This window comes from Alligator sinensis, unplaced genomic scaffold (assembly GCF_000455745.1).
Source record: "Alligator sinensis unplaced genomic scaffold, ASM45574v1 scaffold398_1, whole genome shotgun sequence".
NCBI classification, from domain to species: Eukaryota; Metazoa; Chordata; order Crocodylia; family Alligatoridae; genus Alligator; species Alligator sinensis.
In genome coordinates this window covers 183,581-201,106 of record NW_005842708.1, presented here as the reverse complement: position 1 = coordinate 201,106, position 17,526 = coordinate 183,581, and the positions used below count along the sequence as shown (strand labels likewise).

Sequence of the window (17,526 nt, the reverse complement as noted above, 5' to 3'; positions counted from 1 at the left end):
TTGCTGGGATCCTAAGATCCCTGCTGACTTCCTTCCCCTGGGTAGGGGGCTGGACTCGATGATCTTCCGAGGTCCCTTCCAGCCCTAATGTCTATGAATCTATAAGCTGCTTGCTGTTTGATAGAGCCAAGAAAGCCTAAATTCTCACAAAATGTCACTTTCTTCAGTCAGTAACTATACAGTGTGATGTATTGGAGAAGATGACAGCCATGGGACTGTGGTCTACATTGGAGCCATGTGACTAAGTGGGCAGGGATTTCAGTAACTGCCTTTGAGAACTTTATTTTATTTCTGAGTCCTGCACAAGTGGTTCACCTCTTGCCTGGGGCAAATAACGTAGAGCTGCAACCATGATGACAGAGACTTAATCTGTTTTATGGGGGACCTTACCAGTCATGAGCTTGCATCTCCCTTCCAGCTGAAAACACTAGGTCCCAGCCTGGAGTAATTGGCCGAGATCACCTGATTCAGCAGGTAAATTGGTTTCTTTTCCAGCAGCTGGAGAAGCGGAGTTGCTCTGCTCTTGGGCCTCCCCCTCACAGCATGTGGAACACATTTCAGGATTGCTCTGTAGGGAATGCACCTGAGTGTCACAGCCTTGCACCACTTGACAGCTTCTTAGATCACCCAGAGGGCATGTCCCCATGAGTGGGAATGTGTGTTCTCTGGGGACAAATAGCAGCAGCACATATTTGTGCCACTGCTAGTTGTCCCTGGGGAATGTCCTTGCACTTGTGCCTGTGGCAAGTTACCCTGGGTCGGGTAGGGGAGGCTGGGGCTTACACCTAGGCTGGCTCCAGCAGCATTACCTAAGGTTCTGGAGGCCTCCCGGGGTGGTGATCTGAGCATGGGGAACCTGGCTGGCAGCTGGAGCTTTCCTGGCAGCCAGAGAATGGCTCTGACTGGCTAGGCTCTGCTTTCAGGCAGTACACACTGGCACCATGTGCGACTGTGTGTTGTCCCACTTTTTTCTAGCACAGGTTTTTTTTGACACCCAAGATTTCCAGCATTTGTGCAGTTTGTGGTACCACAGACCAATCTGTTCTGGTTACTTGGTCCTGATAACTCAGTCAGGTTTTTTGACCTGAAAGAACCTAGCAGGTTCACTCTACCCTCTAGGTTTTTTATGCAGACTATTGTCTACTTAGACATGAGCCTCAAGCTCTTCTTCCATTGTCTGTCACCTAGATCTTATTGGCTTTAGCCCATCCTGCTGTCTCTGTGTCTTGACGGATCTGTCATTAAGCTCTGAAGATAGGTCTTGGCCATCAGTTGGATTCCAGTGAACCCCATTCTCTTAAGCTTCTGAAAGGTATGGTAATTGCCTAGGTGCAGAGCCAGCCCTCAGCCTGCTTCCTTCTTCCTAATCATTCCTATTTTTACTCAGAACCTGTCCTGTGGTGAATGCTACTACAGGACTGTTTTTCTTCCTTTCTTCCTGCCAACAAGGATAGCTTTGGAGCAGCAGCAGGCTCATGACTGGAAGAGCTTCACCAAACAGTTTTTCTCATGCAGAGGGGAGAGCAACATGGAACATGCACCTTTCCAGGCAGGCTCTGTTGCTCGAGTTCAGCCACTCTCCCTGAATGTATACCAGCTGGGCAAATATAATGAAAACCCAGGCTGCCTTCCCTTAGTCCCAGATACTTGCGAAGATGGCAAGTATCAACTACCTTTGGGGTGGCTTTATGGGCAGAAAGCACCACAACAGAGGCCTGATGAAGGCCTTCCAAGGATTTGGCCCATCCTCACGAGATGGACTTGTGGAAGCAATGGTGTTAGTCTGAGTCACCAGCCATAGCTCTGATGCTTCCTTAAATTGGGAAAGAGAAGAGAGCGTTTCCTGTCTTCACCGACAGAGAGATGGTCTCCTGACAACGGCTGCTTCCTTGACCAGAAGAATCTGCCCACAGCCACAAACATGCCTTGCCAGAACTAGTAAAACCAGTGTTCCATGTCAGTGACATCACAAAATGGAGCTGCAGTGCAGAAGCAAGCAAATCGAGAAGCTGTAGCAAGCAGGCTCCAGGCCATCTCCTGAGTTGGGCTGTTGGCTTAGACATATCAGAAGCCCAGCCTTGTTCTTTTTGGGATGGCCTCCTTTCTCATATACAAATATGATAATCCTCTCCCCCATGTTGCATAAAATCTCTTTAAGGCCCATGGTGAGAGAACACAACAGTACTGAAATGTCTGCAGTTTGTAGATAAGACTTGGCACTGTCTCCTCACTCTCTACAAGGCCAGCTTCTAGACAAAAGCTACTTTACCCAGCCAGGGCTAAAATGATCCAGGGAATAAGAAAAGTACTTGGAGGACCTGCATCTAGCCTTAGGTTATTGGGCTGCATCTCGGCATCCTATGGACTCCTCAGTATTATTGTCCGTCCAACAGACACGGCAGCAAAAATGCCCATTTCTTCTCTGGTTGCATTATTGGTCACATTATGTGGCCACTGCTCTCTGCCTTTGTGACCCCCAGACCTGCTGCAGCTTATGGCTAGGAAAGAAGCCCCATACCTTAAAAAAGCTCCAGTTGGTACAAAACCCAAAGCCTATTTGTTTTGCCACATAGGTTGCAGGGAGTACATCAACCACTGCTCTGCTGTCTGTGCAGTTTAAGAGTGCGTTTCTGATTTTTAAACTGCTCTGAGGCTTGATGTGCTTGAAAGATCTATTGGAAAGATTGCCTATACCTCCAGGATCTCTGATGAAATGTATGTTCTACTGCAACAGTGGAACTGTCAGCTGAGGACGAGTGGGAAGGGATGTTGTGATTGCATGAGGTACAAGTATGGAACTCACTCCTGCTGTGGATAAGAGACTACCAGCTTCACCATGTTCAGAGCTGGCAACTAGAACTCTGAATCTGATTGGTGGGGGGGAATAACATTCATAGCAGATGGTTTGTTACCAACATTACCACAGCTGCCTTTGGAACAATGTCATGTACAAATCCCAAGACAAAATGCCCGAGTTGGAGAGAGAGTCTTCTCAACTAGGGGTGTTCAGCTCCCAGGGAAACTGGATATTTTTGCAGTCTGACTTCCTACTTTGTCTTCAGGGCATGTGTGCGACGTGGCAGTGAAACATTTCTGTCATAGACAGGATAATATTGACAACAGTCCTCCCAGCAATGCTAGTGTAGCTAGGGGCAAGAGAGGAGTGTTGGGGACCCAGCTGTGTGTGTACTCCTATACTGGGTCCTTTAGAAAAGCCCTCTGTGGCTGGAGGAGCTGGTGCAGAGGATGCAGGCATTGCTAGACCCTCTAGCTCTCTTCTTGAAGCTCACCCCCTGCACTTAGTGCATAAAGTATTCCTGGGATAAAATTAATGGATAGCAGTGGGGGAGTGACTTCTCCGTTGGGAATAAGGGTCCAGGCTAGAACTCTGGGTCTTCTTCCTGTTAGGGCAGAAGCTGTTCTGTTGAGTCAAACACACTCTGCTTTGATTGCTTTCTTCTGGCTCTACATATCTTTCTCTCTTGGCTGCCTAGTGGCCAGTTTCAAGCTGGAGAAAAGGCTTTAAGTACTACCTAGCCTGTGGCCTGGTGGCTACAGTACCCTTCTAAGCAGCAGGAAATACTAGTTCCCCTCTAGGTGAAGTAGGCCTAAAATCTGGGTCTTCAAGTGCCTAACTGCTGGGATATTAAGCTAAAAAGTAGCAGGCTTCCTCCTCTGGTGTCTAGCACCTGTTAGTTATGGTTTTCTTATGACTAGTATTTTGAGATTGTTCAGGGACTTGTATATGGTGGAGTCAATCCTGTTTTGCCACATGCATGCCTGGCCAGTATGCAACCCATTCCATCACGCACTGAATTTCAAACAGAAGGTACATACTTGGAGCCACAGTTGCGTGGCCTTAGTACATGTCATTTAGGTGCAAAAAGGAAATAGGATTTAGCTTCATGGGACCTCGATTTCTCCAAATGGGATACCTCATGCTCAACAGGGCTGCAGTGAAAAGGAAGTGAATACAGTGTTGTAAACTGTTAGACTGGCTTTTTGGTGATGGAAGAGGTTGAAGCTAATCTTTCAGGTTTTGCTTTCATTACTCAGCAGCTCATACTGAATGCTTTGTACCATATATCAGGACCCCTGGGAAAATGCATGAACTGCAGGTCAGTCACCTGTGGTAAGTGATGTTAAATAGTAGGTACCTTTGTGCACACAAGCAGAAATGTCTGTTTTGGGGTTAATTGGGAAGGAAGGCATGGAGATTTTCTTTAAATAATCATTTCCTCCTCTCTTTACAGAATTCCTTGAAGAAAAGGGGATCTCGTTCTATTGGGAAGATTGAAAAGAAGCCATCAGTTCAGGTATTCATATACCAGGTACCTGTATACTGACAACTTTTGTCCATATGTTGGACATGGTAGCCACAGAAGACACTGGAGAACTGAACCACATTTACACTATGGATTGTAGTTACAGCCTGTGCTGCTCATGGAAGTGCATTCTTTTGCTCTAGTAATTCTAGTGATTAGAGTTGACTTATGGAGATTGATTATCGGGATGTACTGAAAATTAGGAAGAGTTTGGAAGAAAGTTTTTAGGCCTTCAATTGTAAGCTGCCAAGGCACTTGGAATCCTATGGGGTGGCCAGCTAGCTCTGTGCAGTAGGACAAGGCTGCTGTTATGGTCGCAGAGATCTGCCTGCTGACATTGCTTTGGGGACACATTCAAAATGTCAGATAGCTTTGGAGCAAACAGCATCTGCTTCTACACTCCTGATAATAAATGAGCTTTCTTGAGCGTGGTAAAGAGTAGACATTCCCCTGTCTCAGATTGCGGGGGGGAACGCGCAAGTGTGTGGTTCATAGTGGTGGGATCATCCAGAGCTCCCTAGGTGATGGAGAATAGCCATTACACAAAGCTGGAAAGCAAGTCTGGAGAGACAAGGAAGGGGAAGGGGCTCAGAACAGCTCAAGTTCCTTCAAGAGTGAGGAGATTCTGCTAACCAGAAATTGAACCAGACCCAGTTTGTAGCTAAGTGCCCAAGCTTTAGATCATGGCTTTAGGTCTGACTCTGTATGTTGCACCTTGTGAGAAGACTGTTGCTGCTTGCTGGAATAGTGATAATGTTCCCTTCTGGGTGGTTCTGACACTGTGAGGTATTTGAAGAATGATTTGCTTTAGCATTTTCATGTTTAACAGACTGACATTAGATTGATATTTTGAAAAGCTGAGCTGAGCCCTGCCAGAGGAATACAACCCAAGCTCCTGCCGACAAGGTACCTACCTGTGCATGCCTGGCATAAACTTACCCCTGCACGGTGGGCCATTGCTCATGCTTCTGCCACAGGCATGCTCCGTTTGGCCCACAGAGCTCAAGTGTCACAAATCCCATGTCCCCACCATACCACGAGGCTGCAGAACAAATGCATAAGATATGGGCAGGCAGTGTCTTTTGCATTTGGTGGCAAGTGGAAGTACCTTGTCTTTCATTTACTGCTGAGTTCAGCTGCTGTGATTTTTAGTTGCATTACCAGGGTGTAAAGGCAGTCTTGATATTGTAACAGCATAAATGAAAGTATTTTATTGCTCATAAAATGCTCTTTCAAAGGTAAGCATCAGCATCTTAGAAACAGGAGGGATGAATGGGTATAATGTTGTGGGGAGTCAAACCTTATGTTGGTTTCAGTTTTCTTCCTCATATGCAAGTGCCTTGATATCACATTTGGGAGCTGTGCTACCTGATCCCCAATAGCAGTAGAATGTTTGTACTTTAGGTATAAGGCCAAAAGTGTAGCCATATTACCAAAAGTGTTCACTAAAAATTATACAATATAATGTATGGATGCTACAGGAAATTCCAGTTTGCCACAGTGCATTGTAGTGCTAATTATTTAATGAACTGGCTCTCCTCAAGTCTGTGGTGAAGGTAAAATTGGTGTTCCTATGTATGCACATTCACAAAACAGGATCCCCAGCTGGTATAAGTCAATACAGTTCCTTTGAAACCAGTGGAGCTGATCTATACAAGCTGGCCCAACACCTCTCTTGGAGCAGAGGATGTGTGCATGTACACATACAAAATTAGATGTGAAATAGTGATTTTTATCTTCACTGCCAAGTTAGGGAAAATGTTATATCCTCTCAGGGGGTGGAAATTTACAGATCTTTCACCCCCAGGCATATGTAGGGAGGGTAAATCAGGTTCATCTGTTGACCACAATGATGCATGTTACCAGAAAGATCCTTAAAGATCTGACTAGGAAACCCCAGTATCTGCTTGCTATATGCTTGTCACTGTGCTTTTAAAGGCCTGTTTAATAGGAATGACATTGGAAAAGCTAGCGTTGTTTCTGCTGGTTTCTTTGTTATTACATTTGTGTCTTCTCTTCCATCATGATTGTTGGAAGAGCTTCTTCAAGATGTTCAGTGTGCCCCAGAGCACAAGGCCCCAAATTTGTCCAGAAATGTTGGACACAATAACTAAGGCAAGGTAAAAACCTTTTGTGTTTACACATGGAATTGGTGTTCCCCATCCCACCTTCAGCTCTCCTTTGGAAGGTGGTCTAGCCTTCAAGAACATAATGTACATTCTTAGAAGACCATCGTGAAGCTGAAATAGTCATCTCCACTTCCATTCAGTGAGAAGACACAAGGGACAGAGAAGGTGAAACAGAACCCAAACTCAACCCATAGAAAAGAAACCTTGTGTTTCTCAGTCGGTTACCTTTATGTAGCACAGATAGCACCCCCACTGCTGTGACCTGGGCTGAGCTATGGGAAGGCGCACAACAAGTTTGTGTTTGTCAGAGATTCAGAAATCCCTGTGGTGGGACCATTTCATTGTCAGTTGATGGTGGCAAATGAATACCTGCCCTCGCAACTCAGGTGAAAGGTGAGGGAGTGAAGGCTTAGCATCACAAGAGTATGATCTGTTCCTATCTAAGCACATGGAGGGAAGCTGGAAAGAAACTATTTTTCAGCAAGGGGTGTTGATGGGTTAATCCTATCCCAGCTTGGCAGCAGCTTGTTTGCCCGCTTGCTGTACCCTTTCTAAGTTTAAGCTCATCAGAGTTGGGCCTGGTGGGAGTGCTTGGTCCGCCTGCAATGAGGTATAAATAATTAACAGGAGACCTAGAATTCTTGTAACTTGTGCAGTTTAGGAGAGGATCAGATGGTTGTGAAGAGTATGGGGAAATAATCTTAAGACAGTGTTCTTTCTGCCCATGTTGGCACACACTCCTCTTCCTTGCTTGCTTGTAGTTGTTGGGGAAGGGGCACTGTGCATGGATATTTTGCAACATGGCTGGCAGTCTACCATAGCTGCTGATGGCTTTGATCTTGAAAATTTATGGGAGCATTTTCTGCTTGTAGCTGATTGGTCTAGTACCAAATGTGACTTCTTTCAAATGAAATGGGTATTGGGTGAGAATTAAGCAGATCTCTCTGTGTAGGTTTCTGTCTGTCTTCTATCTCATGGAAGTTTGCTGCACACCACTTATGCTGGTGGGGCTTGATGATTGTAGGCCACTGGCTCATGAGTCCTGAGCACGTTGATCTACAAGTGCAAGACTAAGGCCACAATTCTCTGTGTAGCTGAGCTCTCATTTAGGCACCTAAATAAGGTGCAGGTTTACAAAAAAGCTCAGCACATCAAGTGCACACTGTGTGCTGAGTTCTTGTGATAATCTGTCAACAAAGGTCAAAGTGGGAGTTTTGGGGAGCTGACTGTTTGAAAATCTGGCCCTGATGCAACATGTTAAAGACCATATTCTGTACCTTTAAATGTATAATAGTTGTGCTGATCTAGAATCAGCTACTGAGATCATGTTAATATTGTATCCTAAATAAGCAAGAGCTGCACACTTGAACTGAAACCTAATGTTCCCACTCCATTGTAGTTGAGGGTTTGCCCACTTGTGAAGGAGTAGATACATTCATTACACTGTGAATGAGACTTGTGTAAAAATTCCATGGGTTTGATAATGATAACCTTGGCAGTTTGCAGAGGCTACTGCTCATCTGAGGTTGATGCAATCTCAGGCGGGGCTGCTAAATTTGAATGTTCAAACTGTACTGACCATCTGGAAAGAAGAACTTAAATGAAGCAGAAGGCATTCACTGGGACGGATTTGTCATCAGTCCTCAGAGTTTTCCTAGGAAAACTCTCTTTCTCCAGCTATGAAAACAGGAAATGAATTAGTTTAGTGAGATTTACAACCAACGGTCACTTTGTATGAGGTAATATTCATGGGAGAAACATTGCCTAAAACACTGGAGGAGTGTAGTAAAGAACTGTTTTAATTGTACAGTTTCCTAACAGTTTTTTATTTGGAAAGCTGGATGGTAACTTAAACAACAGAGCTAAGATTTTTCTCTCTGCTCTCTGTCAGCACTTGAAACAGTTCCAGCTCTCTCTGTATTTCACATACAAAACCGTCATCCCATTTTCCTGGCTTAGGGTATACTGACAAGCAGGGAAGTAGTTTTCCCTAACCACATGAGAAGGCTGAAGTGATACAGCCTGGGTCTGTCAGATCTGCTTAGTGTGGCTCCACCTTTGTACATCAGGAGTGGAGATAACTGGGGGAGTGGAATGAGACCAAGCAAATGGAAAATGTAGGCTGAGCGTCAGGAAATCTTTTGGCATGAGGAACAGTCTCCTGAGGAAGTTGGTGAATTAGTATTGCTAAATTTAAAATCAGTTTGGATAAACACTAGCAGGAGTTATTGTAGGAGTAGCCCAATGCTGTTTTTTGGAGGAATGGAGCTTCATGGGACCTAGTAGGATTTCTCTCTCCAGGTATGATTCTGTGGCCAAATGTACAAAGAATTTGTGGCAGAAAGGACGAAAGCTTGAAGAAATTGTCAGGGTATGACTTCACTGGTTGTAGGGAGTACAGCAAAACTTCCAACTCATTTTGAAATTTTACTTCTGCTATTTCCATTTCTTAGACCAATGAGATCTATTTTTCCATATACTATCTCTGGCTTATGTTCAGATGTATTTAACAATGCACCAGGCACAAACTACAGAATATCTGTGTGCTCACAGAGTGGAAGCAGCACAGGTCTAAAACTGACAGGATGCACTGAGGAGCCCAGGGGAGGGAGCTGCTTTGTTTTTAAATAACTGATTCTTTGTTGGCTGTACAGAAGTGAGCCCATAGGAATTGCAGTAATGCACAGCACGAGCACTTGCCCTGCTTTTTGGACGAAACCTATTTATGATTGTTATTTTTCCCCCAACATTGCTGGAATAAGTTTAACTCTGTTTTATTGAAAGAGCTAGGGAGAAATTGTTAAAATGCAATGGAAATACCATTTCAATATACAAGGGTTGTCAGCAATCCCCATCTCCTGGCGCCCTTCATCTTCCTCTGTTTTTTCTGAAGTTTTAGGAAGTTGTATTTCAGTTTTTGTGGGTTCCGTAGAAATAACCCAAAGTATGTATTCTTGTTGATGGACTGCTGTAAATCGATCAACTTGTTTCTTCGTGGGTGTGGACAAACATGTTCATGATAGGGTAATCAGCATTACACTGATATAAAGAAGTAGTGGCCAGGTAACATAAACCATTACATCTGGGTAACTTTGCCCAATCTGATGTAGAATTGCACCTGAAAGAGATGGGGGGAATAGTTCTACCAGTGTAAATCATGTCAGGTTATGTTTTGTCAGTCTGCTTCCATCCTGGGATAGCAGTTTGCTAAATGCAGACAGGCAGTTATCTACTTCTCTGCTGCCTAGTGATGAGGCACTGCAATAGTGCCTACTATCCTAGGACAGCTGCATGCTCCTTTTTGATTCTGGTGTATTTTACACTGGCATACAAACTGATACAAATTACATTGGGGCAGAGGAATGGCTTTCCATACCCCATAAACTATTAGGGTCAAGTTCTTCCTTAGGTAAGAGGTTGTGGCTCCCAGTGATGTGCTCTATATATCCAGGCTGCCCATGTACTGCCTGTTTCTGACGGCAGAGTTAGGCAATGAGTGCTTCAAGAATCTAGAGACAGGGCTATCAACTGCCAGCAGACTGATTGCATAAAGCCAGATGTATCCTGACCTCCTCCAATGTGTATTAATCAATTTGGGTAACTCTGCTGCAAAACCAGAATTACAAACAATATTTGTTATGTTTTAATTGACAGCAGCCTGTCAATGTGCATTTCCTGAAGCTTGTGTCATTTTGGCTTCTAGGAGGACAGCGCAGATTTAAAGTGTCAACTGCATTTTGCAAAAGAGGAGTCAGCTTTGATGTGTAAGAAGCTGACAAAGTTAGCCAAAGAGAACGACAGCATGAAGGAGGAGTTGGTGAAATACAGGTCCCTGTATGGGGACCTCGACAGCTCTTTGTCCATCGAGGAACTGGCTGACTCTCCTCATTCAAGAGAGGCAGAGCTAAAAGTTCATCTGAAGCTTGTAGAGGAAGAAGCCAACATCTTGAGTCGGAGGATAGTTGAGCTTGAGGTTGAAAACCGAGGGTTGAGGGCAGAGATGGATGACATGAAGGGACAAGGAGACAAAGAGCTGATGGGGCAAGACATCCGGTATGCTTTCTCCTCCACAAACTGTGGGGACTCTGGGGAGAACCTTGTGGAGCTGAGGCGACACCTGCAGTTTGTGGAGGAGGAGGCAGAGCTTTTGCGGAGGTCATTGATGGAGCTAGAGGATCAAAACAAGCTCCTCATGAATGAGCTGAACAAGTACAAATCAGACCATGACTTGGACATCACCCTGTCAGAGGACAGCTGCTCAGTGATCAGTGAGCCATCCCAAGAGGAGCTGGCCACAGCCAAGGTTCAGATCAGTGAACTCAGTGGCAAAGTGAAGAAGCTTCAATATGAGAACCGAGTGCTGCTGTCCAACCTGCAGCGCTGTGACCTGGCGTCCTGCCAGACAATGAGGTTGATGATGGAGACTGACGCTGAGGCTGGTGACTCTGCACAGTGTGTCCCAACCCCTCTCTGGAGAGAGGTGCCTATTGGAGGAGAGAATGATTGTAAGGACCACCAGGAGAGAGTGCCTGGCAGTGGGACTGGGAAGTCTCAGGACAACAGCCCCACTAAGCTCTTTAAATCCAAGGGCTTTGAGACTCTCCTTGGTGTTCGGGATCAGGCTGTGCTTGTCAGCAAAGCAATTGATGTCCTGATTTCAGATGCTAATGGCTTCACCTCCAGTCTCAAAGTGTGTCTGGACAACGACTGTGCAGAGCTGGTGCTAAATGAGGCAATGGATAACAACAGCGAAAGTATGAATGACTCCAAGCTAATTAATGTGCTGTTCATGAGGCTCAGTGTCCTGCAGCAAGAGCTGAACTCCTTCATGAGGAAAGTGGATCATGTTGGGGACTGCCTGAAGGAACAGGCAGAGTCTTTCTCCTTTCTACCCAGCTCCGGCTCTCAGGACTCCACCAAAGAAGCTTTGTGGAAAGAGCACAGCTCCAACTTCCAGGTAGGGTTTTTCCCATGTCACTGCAGTTCCCTTGCAGCAATGATTGCTTTATCTGCCATGCTGTTTCTCTTGCTTTAACAAAACGAAACCTGACGTGTAATGTAACCTCCCTTGTACCTCTCTAAAGCGAAATACAAACTAACCGCTGACTGCATGATGATGACCCCAAAGACAAGATAGGACTCTGTTCTAATGGAGTGTGCATAGGACAGAAGGTGGAGACCCAGTGTGACAAACAGAGGAGTGCTGGTTTGGACATCATCTATTCCAGGCTCTGTTAGCATGTGGTGACAGTCTTGCATGCCACAGGGAGCAGGGCTCTTGAGTATGAACCTAGATGAGTGTGCTGAGGACCTTCCCAGGTGTCTTGGCTGTTCTGTAGACTGGCCAATATATGCCCAGTGAAACCCTGGACACCTCCCATGTGGTGTCACACCACCCTTGAGTGGAACCCAGCAACTCAAGGCTCAGTTCTTATTATCTTGGCTAGGTAGCCTGCTTGTGTGAAATCAGCATGAGAGTCAGAGGCGTGCTACATGAAAAAGCCTGAAAGTCTTCAGGATCCAGTGGGCTCTCAGGCTTACAGCAGGAGGCTGATGCTAGATAATCACCCTCAAGGAGAGAACTTGTTAGCCCCCTATGCTATGTGCTGAAGTTTTTCCCAAACAAGAGAGTTCTTAGAGGGAATATGAGGAAGGTAACTTTTCATAATGTGCTGTGCAGGGCCTCTGGCATGTCGTCTTTTTGGGACCAGCAGCAGCCGCTGTGTGCATCTGGTTTAGGCAGCTGCAGCTTGTGCTCTGCTGCTTGACCCTGACTATGCAGGCTCCCCTCAGGGTGCAGGGACATTCTCACTGAAAACAACTTTGCATACCACTTGGGATCTGACTTGGGGAGAGTGCTGAGATTTGTTCTTTCCACATGTCACCTGTGGTCCCAGAAGTGGTCAGCACCAAAACTTCTAAACTAAACTGGTTCCAATGCCCAGCTTGCCTGGCCAACATGAAGTGGGAGGAGTTAGGGTTTGGAGGACAGAGCCAATAGCCTGAGCAGTTGGGGGACAACAGGAGCTAGAGGGGGCTCCCAGCTCTGAAGAGCAGAAGACTTCCATAGGAGGCCATACGATGAGGCTCCTCTCTGCAGCACACTCTAATTTGGTCAGAGTTCTATTTTACTGCATGTTGCTGGACTTTAGGCAAACTTGCCCAAGTTCCCAGCCCCCCCAGTCACTGCATGGCCCCATAACTGGTGTTTGCACATTTTTTCCCTCTCTCTCTCTTTTTTCCCCTCCCCCAAACAATCCAGCCCACGTGTCTCCTCATTCTGTGTTTCCTTTTGTTTTCCACATTGTCTTCTGCCACGGTGATGAAGCTCCTCCTCCTCCTCATCCTTTTTGTTGTCTTGTAGTTCTTTACTGTTTCTGAGACCCATTGTTTTGTTTTCTGTTTTTCTTTTCTTCCCGCTCTTTTGGTTTGTTCTCATTAACTTGCCCATGCATGCAGCAGCCTGACTTTAGGGAGCCCCCGGAGTGGGATGGAGGGGGGAGTCGGCACTCCGACCATTACCGCAGCAGCAACACCAAGGATCTGGACCCCGACATAGAACACCCCCAGAACTACAAACCGTACAGACCAGATGAGAGTGAATCCTACATGACAGAGGTACGTGAAGCTGAAGCAGTGTAGGGACAGTGGGAGCTGGGTGAATGGGGAGTTCCTGGTGTCCATAGGAGGTGGGTCTGGGCCGTGGAAGGCTGAGTGACAGTACATGGAAGGCCAGGGAGGGAACACTGAAATCTCTCCCATAAATTGTGCTTAAGGCTGGCACCACCCCTCTGGTGAGAGGCAGACAAAGTGAAGAGAGAGGCATTGGCTTGGGTGCTGAGCTGGATTTGCCAGGGGGCTCTGCAGCTGAGCTGGTGAGCTCCCAGCACTTCTGTCCAGTGGATACAAGGGGTCAGCAGAATGAGAGGGAACAGATACAAAGAGGCTCCTGTGTAAGACACTGTAGTTTGAGTCTAGAGCAGAGATGACCAGATGCTCACTTCTACCTATGGTGAATGGAGCAAGGGGAAAGATGTCTGCTGAGCCAGTCAGGGCAATGGAGCAATTCCAGTACAGTTACCCTTTTCTGTTTCCCGCCCCTTCCCCAACCCACCCACCTCTTAAGGGTACATTGAACAGGAACACCACAGCAGAGCCTTTTCCCCACATGTCAGCACCTCCTTTACCACCTCTTTCATCCAGCATAAGCCAGTTGCCCTACTGTCCAGCTGCTCTTATGGCAAGAGAGCAAGGTTGGATTCCTGGAGACAAGGCTGCCTTACAGCCCTGCTGAGAGCAACCCTTCAAGCAGCCCACTAGCATCTTTCCTCTCCTCAGAGGTCAGCCCTCTGAAAGGCATCGCTTAGAGTTTTATTTTCTTGAGGAGCCCACTGCATTGGCTAGAAACTGTACCAGTTTTACTGTTCTCTGTGGCAGGAGGTGGCTGCATGACTGTAGCCAAGAGCCTGTCTCTCCACAACCACTGGAGGCCTGTGATCATCAAGCAGGCCAAGCAGAGCACTCGTCCTTGGTCCTAATGCTGTCTCTCATGTCCTCCCTTTTGTGGTGACAGTTTGGTTGAGCCCTCCCCCCTGCCTGGCAGTTTGGTCCTGTATCACCTGTTGCCCACTTAGCTCAGCCCAGCACTCCACTCGGGTCCCTTGCATGAACGATGTGTGCCCCGGCAGCTGTGGGGCATGGTGGCACTGGCGGTGGCGGGAGCACCACAGTGGGAGTGTGTCAGTGGTAAGCAGGCAGCTCCTGCAGATGCCGCCAGTGCTGTTGGTGGTGAAGGGGAGAGGGTGGTGAGCACTGACCAGGCAGGAGGTGGCTGCCCGCAGACGCCACTGGTGGTGTCGAGGGTGGGGGGGAGTGGCAACTGCCTGCAGGCGCTGCTGACAGTGTTGGTGGTGCCTTTTCATAGGGGGTTCACTGCTACACATGCACCCCCTACGCGTCGCCAATGGTCCCTTGCCACTTGCCCAGGTACTGCCACAACTTGTCTGGGCTTCTGGCAGGAGGGTTTTCCCAACCTGGCTTTCTTTCCCTTTCCAAGGTGTAATAGTCTTCTTCCTACACTACTAATTCAGTTGTTTCCCCTGCTTACTGGTGGTTGCCCTGTTTTTGCAGGCTGTGTCCTCCTACACAGATGCCTGCTGCAGGCCCAGCTGTGGGCACCATGTTGGCAGGGGTGGATCTGGCTTTTCTATGACTTTTCCCAAATACATCTGGTTTACCACTTTAAATCTTCTTGTGGAAACTGATTCTTCCCCATGTGAGCAAACTTTCGAAACAGGCCTGGCTAGAGAACAGCTCTGGGAGGAGGCACCATCTAGCCTCGTCTTCCTAGCTTTAAAACCAGAGTGCCTGGTAAGAGTGAAGCAGTCTCTGTTCTTAAAAGGAGGAAGTGAAGCGTGGTTCACTGTTGCTGCCCTATGGATTGACTGTTCAGCTTGGGACACTATGATCTCTGTGGTATTTGAGAGCTACTGTAATGTAATAAATCACCACCCTCTTAGAGTGCTGAATAATTCTAGTTAACATCAAGGTGTCCCCAGGCTGGGGATTGAACTCCTGCTGGGCTGCATCAGCATTGTGAGTGCATAGGACTGTAATATCCCCTACTCCCAGGAGTGCCATTGGCATGGGAGTCTCTGGGGCAGGGGCAGAACTGATCGTTCATTTAAGCCCATTACTTCTTGTCCCTTTCCCTTTGGACACAGAATGATCATTTGCCATCCTCTTCATAGTGACAAAGCTGTTATCACATCCCTGTCTCCTCTTCCCCAGCCTAAATAATTCCTAGTTCCTTCAAATTTACCTCATATATCTTGTTTTCTAGACCTCTGATCATTATTGTTGCTCTTCTCTGGACTCTCCAGTTTGCCCACATCTTGAGGTCTGGTGCCCAAAATTGCAAACAGTGCTCTGGGTGAGGCCTCACATGACATTCTGTTTAATACATCCTAGCACATTATCAGCTTTTTTTTGCACCAATATAACATGGCTGACTCATGATCCACTGTAACCCCAGGTCCTTTTTTGCAGTACTACAGCCTAGCTAGTCACTCCTCAAGCACCTTTTCTGGTCCCTGCTCTGGGACCAGCAGCCAAAAGACCTGAAGCAGCCCCAGCTCAGACTGTGTTGATGCACCCTTGTAGTGTCCCAGTGTGTCTGCCCTTTTTCATGGGAGACCAGCAGGGGCAGGCTGGGCTTGGGCAGGTCGGTAGGGGAAACCCATATATTTCCTTGTGACTGACCATTTCTCTGCTGTCCTGCAGATCAAGGAACTTCAGCTAGTGCTGTCTGAAGCCAATGAGAGCCTGCAAGGCCTTCAGGAGCAGCTCTCCCAGGAACGGCAACTAAGGAAGGATGAAGTGGAAAACTTCTCTCAGAAGATCTGCCAGGTCAGTCAAAGATGCATCAGGGATGCACCTGGTGGGTGTCTGTGCCACAAACACAGATCCTTGTTAGGGACAGGGAGTCATCAAAGACAGCCAGGATCCAGACATCAGCAGGCAGGACCTGGAGGCACATGGTAACCCATGCCCTTCCTGTCTTCCAGGCAGAAAGGGGAGTCTGTGCAACAACTCCAGACTTCCAAAGGGGCCCCACGACCCTAAACCTTTCTTCATGCTCACATAGCACAAGCACCTGCCATCCCTAAGAGTGCCAACACACAGCGAGCTCATGTGAAAGCATGACCACTCCCTTCCTTCTCTTAGTTTGCATGGTGTTATTGTAGAAGCACATGCATAGTCATGTGAGCAATCACCAAGTGTTCTCATGTTTCTCCCTTTTCCTAACATGTTGCTGTTGCTCTGCCACAGCACTACCAACTCCAGAGCCAGCCAGCAGTGTTCTTAGTGGTACTGCAACTTAGGCTCTTCTTTCTGTGCCTAGAACACACTGTTTCCTTCCCTTTCCCCTTGCCCTTTCCTGCCATCCTCAATGCATTAGGTCTTGAGGGGCAGAACAAGTAGCTTTTGTCTCTTGACACTTGCTGGTATGGGCAGTGAGGAACCCAGTAAGATGGTTCCACCCAGCAGATCCTCCTGTAAAACCTGCCTCTCCTGGTTAGAATCCTGGTAGCACCTGTCTTGTAGTCTGTTGATTCTGTCTCATTCTGACCTCCCCATCAGCTAAAAGAAGACCACCAGAAGGCTCTCCTGAGGCGAGAGTTTGAGTTGCAGAGCCTGAACCTCCAGAGGCGCTTGGAGCAGAAATTCTGGAGCCAGGAGAAGAACCTCCTGGTGCAGGAGTCCCAGCAGTTCAAACAGAACTTCCTGCTGCTCTTCATGAAGCTGAAGTGGTTCCTCAAGCGCTGGAGACAAGGAAAGATCCTGCACAGTGAGGGTGATAACTTCTTAGAGGTACAGCATGCTGAAAGCTGCAGTGGTCACCTAGGTCACATTCTGTGGGGACGATGTCCCTGCTGCAGCGACAAGAATAGTTCCCAGCTGGGTTTGTTTTGGCAGCTGACCAGGAGCTTGAACATGGTACCCAGCTGGTGTGACACAGACCAGGGGCCCTAGATCATGATGCATCCTGGCTACTTGGGCCTAGAGGGAACCTGTCCTGTTGCGGCTCTTAGTTGTTTAGATGCATCTCTGTGCAAAAGGCCATGGTAGCTGTAGGCTGTGCTTTGCATTCTGCCCCCTTTGGGAAGAGAGGCAGTTTCAACAGCTCACCTCGGATCTAGTCACCTCACCCTGGCCTTATTCAACCCTTGTTCTCTGGGTTAGGACTACTAAGTTGGTACTGCTTTCATCCTGGGGACACCTCCTGCCAGGGACTGGACCAGGCAATTGCATGAAAGATCTGACTGGCAGTAGAGGCCTGTTGTGCTCCAAGGTGAAGAACTGTGGGTCCCCTTCCCTGACCAGCTGTCTTGGTTGGCTTCCTACATCTGTGTCTAGATTGACACCTCATGCTCAAATCAAATCTGCAGATCCTCTGAGAGGTCATACAAGCCTTTTCATGAAAGCTGGGTGGGTAGGAGGAGGGTCTAAGAAGCACACTCAATCCCAACCAGTAAGGGCTGGTTCTGTGCTGCCTGCTGCGCCCCCCC

The 17,526-nt window shown here is 47.4% G+C and overlaps 1 protein-coding gene across 2 annotated transcripts in view; it reads left to right on the top strand.

Annotated features, from left to right (window-relative positions):
* The window catches only part of SOGA1 (suppressor of glucose, autophagy associated 1), a 109,677-nt gene that overhangs the window by 63,922 nt on the left and 28,229 nt on the right, over window positions 1-17,526 (top strand). The window contains exons 4-8 of one of the 2 annotated variants that reach the window (XM_014524924.2): window positions 4,254-4,316; window positions 10,158-11,411; window positions 12,914-13,072; window positions 15,737-15,862; window positions 16,598-16,828. In XM_014524924.2, the coding sequence (XP_014380410.1) occupies window positions 4,254-4,316; window positions 10,158-11,411; window positions 12,914-13,072; window positions 15,737-15,862; window positions 16,598-16,828 (1,833 nt within the window). Of the gene's footprint in view, window positions 1-4,253; window positions 4,332-10,157; window positions 11,412-12,913; window positions 13,073-15,736; window positions 15,863-16,597; window positions 16,829-17,526 lie in introns of both variants that reach the window. The other variant, XM_025216072.1, reaches the window with a different exon arrangement.